Source organism: Molossus molossus, unplaced genomic scaffold, assembly GCF_014108415.1.
Source record: "Molossus molossus isolate mMolMol1 unplaced genomic scaffold, mMolMol1.p scaffold_m16_p_6, whole genome shotgun sequence".
NCBI classification, from domain to species: domain Eukaryota; kingdom Metazoa; phylum Chordata; class Mammalia; order Chiroptera; family Molossidae; genus Molossus; species Molossus molossus.
Genome location: NW_023425399.1, coordinates 22,853,474 through 22,865,303, shown reverse-complemented (window position 1 = coordinate 22,865,303; position 11,830 = coordinate 22,853,474). Strand labels below are relative to the sequence as shown.

Here is an 11,830-nt window from a genome sequence, read left to right as displayed (position 1 = left end):
CAAACTGGTCAGGGCTATATTGCTTTTCTTAATGACTGCATAATTTCCCACTGTAGAAATGTGTCATAATCTAACTGATCCTTTATTGATGAGTATTTAAGTAGTTTGAGATGGTGCTGTGATAAGCATAAACATGTATATAAACGTTGCACATGTATTCAGTTATTCAGTGATGTCCTTAAAATAATTCCAAGAAACAGAATTGCTATTTTAAGGGAGTATTACATTTCAAGTATTGTACTTTATTGTTTAAGAATTAATTGCCCAATTGCCTTAAAATAATTTGTACCAGTTTGAGATGCTGTAGCTCTTGTATGTATAAAGGACACTGAAAGTTTTTAGGCTGTTCACACAACTGTTTGGCTTACAAAAAAGATGACTTTATTTTTATTAACAGTGCCTGTAATAACAACAGAAAATATTTTGTTAGTCTGTTACTTTAACATCTTTGCTCTGAGTGCCTTTTCAGGCTGAGGCTATGTGACATGCTACATTGATATTAGAAAGTTAAAGATTCAATTGCTATCATTCTCATCAAAGCTTTTTTTTTTTTTATCCTCACCCGAGGACATTTTTCCATTTTTTGTTCAGATAGAGTGGGAGGGATAGAGAGAGAGAGGAACATTGATGTGAAAGGGACACATCAAGTGGATGCCTCCTGCACAACCCAACCAGGGCCGGGGACAAACTGCAACCGTGGTACATGCCCTTAGCGGGAACCGAACCCGGGTCTCTCTGGACTGCAGGCCAATGCTCCCAACTGCTGAGCCAAACTGGCCAGGGTTCATCAAAGCTCTTTTATGAAGCTTCACCATAAAGTTGAGAAAAGTAGTTTTATTCCTAGGGCCCTTTGTTTATCAATTAGACATTTTTTATTACCTTATATTCATGGTGATCAGTAAAAATGGACAGAGGAAAATAAATAATGGCTTTTAACACCAGGATATTAGTTAAATTAATCTCACAAACCTTTTCCATCACTTTTTTCTTCTATTTTTTTTTTTTTTTTCTGACTAGGCAATATATTCACTATTCAGAACTCAAGAAGGTGTAAAGGGTATACAATGAAAAGTGTCTGTTCCACTCTTGGCCCTACAGGCCACCAGTGTTGTTATCTGGCTCTTGAATATCCCTCCAGATGTATTTTATACACATATAGAACTAGTCCCTCAACAAAAATCTTAAGTCCTTTTAAAGTTCTGCAGGGCAAGGATGTTATTTTTCAACTGGAGATGAATAATCTTGTTTTGAAAAATCCCATTGTAATAACTGGCCATCTTGGGAACCAGCGACCCAGAGTTTTTTCTTGGTGTTGTTCAGGGATTGCAAACAAGGAGTCTTGGTACTTCAAAACAATTAGCAACCATTGTGAAAGACAGTGGTGTTGCTGGTGATGAGGTGGATACAGAGTAGAAACAACTGTTTCCCCTGGGAGAAACCTATACAGGGCGTTGGTTTGGACTGGTTAATAGGGAGTTGCTTTTGTCTTCTTGCCTCCGTGTTGCAGTGATTTTTCTTTTTTTCTTTTTATGGCCCATGTGATCTATGGCTTGGGCTGCCTTTCAGACACTCTGAGTCCTTGAACTCCAAGCCAGGCAGTTGGCAGGTGGTTGCCTGGTCTGATCTTAGAGGACATTGTGTTGGAATGCATTGATTAAAGATGCATTAGTGTGCACTCAGTGTGCCCCCAAATAGCTCCTCCTTGCAGGGCTGTTTCTGGTAAATTGCCAGGCCTTTATTTTTTCCCATTTGAAGATACCACATGCTCATTAAAGAAAATTTGGAAAATACAGAAACGTTGAAGAGCAGGGGAAATCACCTGTAGACCCATCATCCAAAGTGGATCACTATTGATATTTTGATGTGTCTTATTTTTATATAATTGTGATTGTGTGCATTCAGTTTCGTGAACTACTTTTTCATTTATGATAAGCATTTCCCATGTCATTTAGAACATTGGCAAGTGTCATTTTAAAAGATGGACTATCACCCTGGCTGGTGTGGCTCAGTTGGTTGAGCGTCATCCCATACTCACAGAGGTTGCTGGTTCGATTCCTGGTCAAGGCACATACTGAGGGTAGTGGGCTGGATCTCCAGTCGGAGGCTTGCAGGAAGCAGCCAATCAATATTTCTGTCTCTCCCTTTCCCTTCATCTCTCTTTCAAATCAATAAAAACGTTAAAAAAAAAACACAAAAAAATGACGCCCTGGCCGGTTTGGCTCAGCGGTTAGAGCGTCCGCCTGCGGTCCAGAGAGACCCGGGTTCGGTTCCCGCTAAGGGCACGTACCTCGATTGCAGTTTGTCCCCGGCCCTGGATGATCGTGCGGGTGGCAGCCACTCAATGTGTCCCTTTCGCATCGATGTTTCTCTCTCTCTCTCTTCCTCTCTCTCCCTCCCACTCTATCTGTACAAAAAAATGGAAAAATGTCCTCAGGTGAGGATAAAAAAAAAAAAAAAGGTCCACCATACTAGTACATCTTTTTTTTTTTTTTATCCTCACCCGAGGACATTTTTTCCATGTTTTTGTTCAGATAGAGTTGGGGGGGGGGGTAGAGAGAGAGAGAGACATCGACATGAAAGGACACTTTTCGATATTTTGTTCAGATAGAGTGGGGGGGGGGGAACCATCGACGTGAAAGGGACACGTCTAGTGGTTGCCACCCGCACGAGCCATCCAGGGCCGGAGACAAACTGCAGCTGAGTACGCACCCTTAGCAGGAACCAAACCCCGGTCTATCTGGACTGAAGGCCCACACTCTAACCGCTGAGCCAAACTGGCCAGGGCTGGTGGACCTTTCATAATTATATCATGTGTACATGAATTTGTTCATAGATAGAGATGCCTACAAGAGCCAGGCAGGAAGTATAAATGAGCAAAGCATGCTGAGTATGAGAAAGTGAGGTGGGGGATGGGGTATGGAGATGCCAGGTCCCCCAGAGATGCACCTGTTGCTCAGCTCCTGTTACTGCCATTTGGAGCATGGGCCAGGGGCTGTCAGATATCCCCATTCTTCCAGAGAAGCAAAAAAAAATCTGCTTTCTTTCTTTGTTTTTTTTTTCTTAGAGAGAAAGGAAGGGAGAGAGAGAGAGACAATGTGAGAGTGAAAAACATCCATCGGCTGTCTCCTGCATGTCCCCTACCGGGGATCAAGTCCCCAACCCTGGCATGTGCCCTGACCTGAATTGAACCAGTAAACTTTCTGTGCATGGGAGGACGCCCAACCAACTGAGCCACACTGGGCAGTGTTGCTTTTTTTTTCTTTCCAGTTGAGTTTTTAGAAGAAGGGAGGGAAGGAGGGAGAGAATGAGAAAGAAAGAGAGAGGGAGGGAGAGGAAGATTGATCCATTGTCTCCTGCATGAACTGAAACTGGGATCAAACCCACAACCTTTTGATGTCCAGGTGATGCTCCAACAACTGAGCCACAGCAGCCAAGGTTTTTTCGCTTTGTTTTTCTTAGATGTGAGCTCTGGCCTGGTGGTTCAGTTGGTTGAAGTGTTATCCCATACACCAAAAGGTGGCAGGTTCGATTCCTGGTCAGGGCACATACCCAGCTGTAGATTCCATCCTGGTTGGGGCACATAGGGTAAGCAATGGATCCATGTTTCTCTCACATTGATGTTTCTCACTTTCTATCCCTCCCTCCCTCTCTAAAAAGCAATGAAAACATATTTAAAACATATCCTCAGGTGAGGATAAAAAAGAAAAGTAAATGGGTCGTTTTTTTCAGAGAAGAAATAGGAAACAGCCAGAATTGACAGTTAACATTTTCTCTTATTTGCTTCAAGCCTCATTTTCCCTTTTTTTATTCTTTTGGAAGAGAAATAATAAAATATTATCGATAAAATTGAAATATCCTTCTCATTTCTAGTCCAATTCTCCTGCCCAGTATCATAAATCATTATATATCCTTCTGTCCCATTTTTTGTACTTATATGGACATGCACACCATAGTGTTTGATGTTTTTAATCATAATTATTACTCTATAGCTTGTTGTTTTTCTTATCCTCACCTGAGGACATTTTTTCATTTTTGCTCAGATAGAGTGGGAGGGAGGGAGGGAGGGAGTGAAGGGGGGAGAGAGAGAGAGAGAGAGAAACATCTACTTGAAAGGGACACATTGAGTGGCTGCCTCCCGCACAACCCCAACTGGGGCCGGGGACAAACTGCAACCAAGGTACGCACCCCTAGCTGGAACCGAACCCGGGTCTCTTTGGACCATGGGCTGATGTTCTAACCACTGAGCCAAACAGGCCAGGGCTGTAGCTTGTTTTTTTATTCAACTGGTTTATTTATCCATATAAATATATACAGGGTAGAGCAAAAGTAGCTTTACAGTTGTTTGAATGGAAAACAATACAATAATTAATAATAATTTAAGAATAAACGGTTTCACATACTCACAACTGTAAATCTACTTTTGCCTCACCCTGTATAACTCTAAATCAGTGTTAATAGACTTTTTCTGTAAAAGATCAGGTAATAAATAGTTTATATTTTGTAGGCCGTACTATCTCTGCTGCAACTACTCAACTCTGCTATTTTATAACAAATGCAGCCATAGTTAAATGTAAACAAAGGCTTATAGCTGTGTTGCAATAAAACTATTTACAAAATAGGCTGTGGCCGGATTTGGCCTGTGGACTGTAGTTTGCTGACCCCTGCTCTAATTTATTCTTTTTAATTACTGAGTAATGTACTGTCTATAATATGAATATACTATAAATATACTATATCTTATTTTTTTATTTTCCTATAAATGTATGTTTAGGTTGTTTCCAGTTTTTCTATTTTAACAGTGCTTCAGAAAGCATCCTTGTGTGCCTGTGCAAAGTTTTTTTTTTACCAAGACATACACATATATAAAAGTGGAATTGCTGAAGGGTTGTTTTTTCCCCTTCACTCTTTTTTAACAACAGGTGGGCCAAATAAAATGCCTCAGGTATACCCTGGCCAGTTTGGCTCAGCAGTTAGAGTGTTGGCCCATGGACCAGAGAGTCCCGGGTTTGGTTCCCGCTAAGGGCACGTACCTCGGTTGCAGTTTATCCCCAGCCCAGTTGTGGTCATGTGGGTGGCAGCCACTTGATGTGTCTCTCTCACATAGATGTTTCTCTCTCTTTCTTCCTCTCTCCCTCCCGCTCTATCTGAAGTTAAATGCAAAAAAATGTCCTGAGGATAAAAAAAAAAAAACGCTTCAGGTGGAATGTGACCAGTTTTTGACTTCTATTCTAGAATCTCTATAGGAAGCCAACAGTTGTTGAGAAGTCAATCCACACCTAGTTCTAGAATTTGAGGTAAGACTCCATGAGGACTAGCAAAGGCGACAGTGTGTGAACCCAAACAGGAGAGTTGGAAAATGGTTTAGAAGGATGTGGCCGCCCTGAGAAATGTGTAACTGGTTTTTTCTGAGGACAAAAGAGATGAAATTGGGGAAAAACTCAATTTTTCACGTGCAGTAGCCATTAAAATGGTACTGTTAACATCGGAATGACAGGTCCTAGCAGAAAAAGTATTTAGGATGAAGGCGATGAGCTGCTGACCTGTGGTTCTGTCTTTCCTGGCAGTTCTCTGAGTTCCTTTAAAGATTTATCACTGTAATTAGACCGGCTGGAAGAAGAATAAGGAAGCTAATAAAGTAAAGAAAGAGTATCAGGGCATCCTTCCAAGAAAACCCTCTCCTTTGAGGCGGACCCAGAGCAAGATTTTAAGCCCTGGTGGCAGGAAATTAAATTAGTCCATCTTCCTGAAATAATGCATCAATAAAACATGACTAGTTCACTTGAGCTCAGTGAGTTCAGAAAAGAAATGATGTTCTGTGTTCTCAGCCGGGATTTAATTAAAGGGACTCCGGCTCTGGGAATTCCTTCTTTTTAAACTATTTTTAAGATTATTGTAGGTCATTATCATTCCTTTGTTTTTATTGTTTCGGAGAGCTAAAAAAGTAGATGGGGCTATAACAAAAGCAGCTGAACACCAGTAAGCCTGCTGCAGGCTTTTTATTTTATTTTTTTAAAAAACAGGCTTGGGGACATATTGTTTTGATAAGCAAAAGCTGGACAGTTCTGCTTCTTCAGGAGTATGTAATACAGAAGAATGCGTCATCATCATTGACGTGTTCCCCACCCACCCCCTTAAGTTTTTGTTACTTCTTCAAGTGTGGGATCCTGCCTAACTTTCCCAAGCACTGCAGCCGAGACCTCCCCAAAGGAGGCTTAAGAGTCTGGGGGTTGTGCTTGACAGCTAGACATTTTGTTAAAATGGAGGGAGAGACAGGCAAGGGATCAGCCACAGCTGTGGCCTAGGGGCCATTTCCTGGAAAAGAAAAGGAGATGCAGTAAACAGTCTGGCCATTCTAACATCTGGTTCTTTCTCTGGCAAAATTTTAATAGCATCTAGAAATGTGATGAATGAAAGGGCTTCCTTTTACGTGGTTTTCTTTAAATGGCCGAGATTTGCCCAGCCGAAGTAGCTCAGTTGGTTGAGTGTCATCCTGTGCACTGAAAGCCTGCTGGTTCAGTTCTTGGTCAGGGCACATACCTGGGTTGTGGGTTCAATCTCTGGTTGGGGCATGTACGGAAGGCAACCAATCTATGTTTCTCTCTAACATTGATGTTTCTCTCTCCCTCTCCCTCTCTCTATGTATGCATGTCCTCTGGTAAGAATTTAAAAAAAATGGCTTGAGCCCAGCCAGTGTGGCTCAGTGGATTGAGCATTGTCTCATGGACTGAGAGGTCCCGGTTCGATTCCTGGTCAGGGCACATACCCGGGTTTCGGGCTCAATCCCCAGTAGGGGGTGTGCAGGAGGCAGCTGATCGATGTTTCTCTCTCACATTGATGTTTCTATCTCTCTGTCACTTCCTCTCTCTCAAAAAATTAATAAAAACATTTTTTAAAAAAAGTCTTGAAATTTACTTCTAATTGAACATTGGTTAGGTGTTTGGATCTCAATTTAACAGGATTTTTTTAGGATGACTCCTAGTAGAAGAGAAAATGTTAGTCTAGTGATGTTTAATGCCTAAAATTAGGGCTGACTGATAATCTCTGGAATGACCCTTTGATGAGTCATTTGGATGAATCTGTATTAATTTTTTTTTATCCTCACCTGAGGACATTTTTGCAATTATCTTCAGATAGAACGGGAAGGAGAGAGGGAGGAAGAGAGAGAGAAAAACATTGATGAGAGAGAGAAAAACATCGATGTGAGAGAGACACAACCCCAACTGGGGCCAGGGACAAACTGCAACCGAGGTACGTGCCCTTTGCAGGAACCGAACCTGGGACTCTCTGGTCCGTGGGCCGACGCTCTAACTGCTGAGCCAAACAGGCCAGGGCTGGGTAAGTGCTTTCTATGTATTGCATTACACCACATACTCATTTATTTGAATACATTTTGCACAAGCAAAATGATTATGATTTTAGAATGGAAAAGTATCAAGCACAAGATAGGAAACTCAAACAGTACAAGCAAGCATACAGTAGAAAGGTGTGTGTGTGTGTGTGTGTGTGTGTGTTTGTGTGTGTGTCTAATCTCTGTAGACCTCTGAGTCCCCGAGGCCCATCATTCCCCTGCCGAGGCTGCTACTGTTACTGCTTTTACATGTGTACTTATACTAATATGGTATGCCTAAAAACATGTATGTGTCCCCCTTCTAACACACTGTGAGCTATACTATACACACTATTCCTCATCTACTTTTTTCACTGAACAACATATTTTGGTATAGGACTACATTTTGATCAGCACATTCTTTTTAGTAACTGCACAGGATTCCACTACATTTGTTAAGTATATTTATTTAATAAGCCCCTTGATGGGAATTTAGGTTGTCCACAGTCTATTGCTGCCACAACAAATATCCTTGTATCTGTAAGTTAAGTTTTTAGAAATACAACTGCTAGGTCAAAGGTATGTGCAGTTTTTTTTTTTAAAGGATATCATCTGAGCAGCAACCTTTAAAAAAATTTTTTTTATTGATTTTAGAGAGAGAGGAAGGGAAAGGGAGAGAGACAGAAACATTGATGAGAGAACATTAATTGGCCACCTCCTGCATGCCCTCCATTGGGATTTGGCCCACTGCCTGGGCATGTGCCCCAACCAGGAATCGAACTGGCAACCTCTTGGTACGTGGGTCAACACTCACCCACCGAGCCACACCAGCCAGGCTGCATTTTAAATTTTGATAGATAAGTGCCCTGGCCGGTTTGGCTTAGCGGTTAGAGCGTCGGCCTGAGGTCCAGAGAGACCCGGGTTCGGTTCCCACTAAGGGCGCGTACCTCGGTTGCAGTTTGTCCCTGGCCCTGGTTGGTGGTGTGGGTGGCAGCCACTCGATGTGTCCCTTTCATGTCGATGTTTCTCTCTCTCTCTCTCTCTTCCTCCCACTCTATCTGAACAAAAAATGGGAAAATGTCCTTGGGTGAGGATTAAAAAAAAATTTTTTTTTGATAGATAGTTCCAAATTGTTCTATGCAGAAGTTGTAGTAGTTCAACAGGATATAAGATTACTCAGGCTTTAAAAGGGTTTCCAGCTGCCTCAACCTGTAGTATAAGATAAAATATTGGTTGAAGGGAGGGCAAGCAAGTTAACACTCTTGGTGGACTAGAGTTTTTATTTTTCCCACTGAAGCTGGTTAAGATCCCGTGAGGAAATATATAGTATAGTAAAGTTATTAAATATAGCTGTCAGATATAGTTAATAATATTGCAGTAACTATATATGGTGCCAGGTGGATACTGAAAATATCAGGGGGAACACTTTGTAAAGTATATGATTGTCTAACCACTATACTGAAAGTAAAATGTAGTTGAAAAATTTAAAAGTAAATGCAATTTAAAAGAAAAAAATGTAGTGATCAGAAGGTTAGCAAGACGAAGGTGATGGGTGTGTCAGCTGCTGTTGAGCAGCCTCCAATGGTAACTGTATTGTTCTTACTTACTTTTGCTTTTTTTCTAGGACCTTAGCATCCTGAGACATTCATAGCCTTTAAGGTTGACCTGGTCCGAGTTCATCATGTCCAAGTTAAAAAGCTCAGAGTCAGTCAGGGTGGTGGTTCGCTGTCGGCCCATGAATGGCAAGGAAAAGGCTGCTTCGTACGACAAGGTGGTAGATGTGGATGTGAAGCTGGGGCAGGTGTCTGTGAAGAATCCCAGAGGAGTGGCCCATGAGATGCCCAAGACCTTCACCTTTGATGCAGTCTATGACTGGAATGCCAAGCAGTTTGAACTCTATGATGAGACGTTCCGACCGCTTGTGGACTCTGTTCTTCAGGGTTTCAATGGGACAATTTTTGCCTATGGACAAACTGGGACTGGGAAAACCTACACAATGGAAGGAGTTCGTGGTGACCCTGAGAAAAGAGGGGTCATCCCTAACTCATTTGATCACATTTTCACCCATATCTCTCGATCCCAGAATCAACAATACCTGGTCAGGGCTTCTTACTTAGAGATTTACCAGGAGGAGATCCGAGATCTGCTCTCAAAGGACCAAACCAAAAGGCTTGAACTCAAAGAGAGGCCTGACACTGGGGTATATGTGAAAGACCTGTCTTCCTTTGTCACCAAGAGTGTGAAGGAAATAGAGCACGTGATGAATGTGGGGAACCAGAACCGTTCTGTTGGTGCTACCAACATGAATGAGCACAGTTCGCGTTCTCATGCAATTTTTGTTATCACCATTGAGTGCAGTGAAGTGGGCCTTGATGGAGAAAACCATATTCGTGTAGGGAAATTGAACCTTGTAGATCTTGCTGGCAGTGAACGGCAAGCCAAGACCGGTGCGCAAGGGGAAAGACTGAAGGAAGCGACCAAGATCAACCTGTCCCTTTCGGCCTTGGGTAATGTCATCTCTGCCCTGGTGGATGGCAAAAGCACTCACATTCCATATCGGGACTCAAAGCTTACCAGGCTCCTCCAAGATTCTCTTGGTGGCAATGCTAAAACTGTGATGGTAGCCAACGTGGGGCCTGCCTCTTACAATGTAGAAGAGACTTTGACCACGCTGAGATATGCCAACCGTGCCAAAAACATTAAGAATAAACCAAGGGTCAACGAGGACCCTAAGGATGCCCTCCTTCGAGAATTCCAGGAAGAGATTGCTCGGCTCAAGGCCCAGCTTGAAAAACGATCCATTGGCAGGAAAAAGAGGCGAGAGAAGCGGAGGGAAGGTGGTGGCAGTGGTGGAGGTGGGGAAGAGGAGGAGGAGGAGGAGGGAGAAGAGGGTGAGGAGGAAGGAGATGATAAGGATGATTACTGGCGGGAACAGCAAGAAAAACTGGAGATTGAGAAGCGGGCCATTGTAGAGGACCACAGCTTGGTTGCAGAGGAGAAGATGAAGCTGCTGAAAGAGAAGGAGAAAAAGATGGAGGACCTGCGGAGGGAGAAGGATGCTGCTGAGATGCTGGGTGCCAAAATCAAGGTACTATACTCTTCTTGAGCCTTTTTTTTTCTTTCAAATCTTTTTGTTTTATCAAAAAAATGATATGAGGGATGATGTCTCTTTCAGTTTTGCATTCTTAGTAGCTCCATGATATCTGATGCCCAATAAACTTTTATCTAATTGTATTGTTGAAGAAGAACAATATTTCAAATTAAAAAAATTGAATTCATAGTAAGAACAATTATTACATATGTGCAAAGTATAAAAAGCAGCAATAAAATTAACACCCATGTTACCCTTTACTTACCCAGTGTAAGAAATAGAACAACAGCCATATCTTTACAAGCTCTCTGTGTCTGTCCCCCCTACCCCTGCCCCAGGTAACCATTATCTTGGATTTCATGGTTTATTTTCTTTATAGTTTCCCATATATGTAAAATCTCTAAATAAAAGATAGTTTTAGTTTCAAATCTTTTTTTACTTTTCTATAAATGGATTCTCACTGCTGCAATTTGCTTTTATTCACTTAACATTATGTTAATGAGATCTATCCATATTGATGCCTGTAGTTGTGATTCATTCATTATTACTGTTCTGAGAATTCCACAGTATTCCATTCACCTGAGAGTGTGGGTTGTTTCCATTTACTGCTATGAGTGTTCTTGTACTTGGCTCCAGGAGAACATGTAAGGACAAGAATTCCTTGTTGGCACTACAAGGTCCTAGAAAATGTACATCTTCAACTTTACTAAATGATGACAAGTTGTTTTCTAAAGTGACCTTGTAGTCCTGGCTGGTGTGGCTCAGTTGGTTAGGTGTTGGTCCCATATCCCATCTTCCTCTTCCTCTAAGTGGCCTTCTATCAGGAGCATATTATTACAGGTTGTTCCTCACCCTTACCAATATGTGATTATCAGACTTTAATTTTTTTATATCTGTAGATATAAAATGGTAACTCATTGTGGGTTATATAATTTATTTTTATTTATTAAAAAATTTTTTTTTCTTTATTGATTTTAGAGAGAGAGAAATAGAAGCATCAATGAGAGAGAACATCGATTGGCCACCTCCTCCATGCTCCCCACTGGGGATTTGGCCCACAACCTGGGCATGTGTCCTGACTGGGAATCGAACCAGCAACCTCTTGGTGCATGGGTCGACGTTCAACCACTGGGCCACACCGGCTGGGCTATAATGGATTTTTAGAGAGAGAGAAGAAGGGAGAGGGAGGGAGAGAGAAACATCAATGTGAGAGAGAAACAGCGATTGGCTGCCTCTTGCATAACCCCTACAGGGATCAAGCCTGCAACCCTGGCATGTGCCCTGATCTGTATTTGACCTGGCAGTCCTTTGATGCACAGGATGATGCCCAGCCAACTGAGCCATATCAGCCAGGGCTCATTATGATTTTAATATGCATTGCAGTGATGAAAATACAGAACAGTTTCATCACC

At 42.0% G+C, this 11,830-nt stretch overlaps 1 protein-coding gene across 2 annotated transcripts in view; it reads left to right on the top strand.

Moving 5' to 3' along the window:
- The first annotated feature begins 5,232 nt into the window (after positions 1-5,232).
- Positions 5,233-11,830, top strand: part of KIF3B (kinesin family member 3B) — a 30,305-nt gene continuing 23,707 nt past the window's right edge. For both annotated transcript variants that reach the window (XM_036245129.1, XM_036245130.1), the window contains exons 1-2: positions 5,233-5,294; positions 8,952-10,415. In XM_036245129.1, coding sequence (XP_036101022.1) covers positions 9,009-10,415 — 1,407 coding nt within the window. In that variant the 5' untranslated portion in view covers positions 5,233-5,294; positions 8,952-9,008. The remainder of the gene's footprint in view (positions 5,295-8,951; positions 10,416-11,830) is intronic.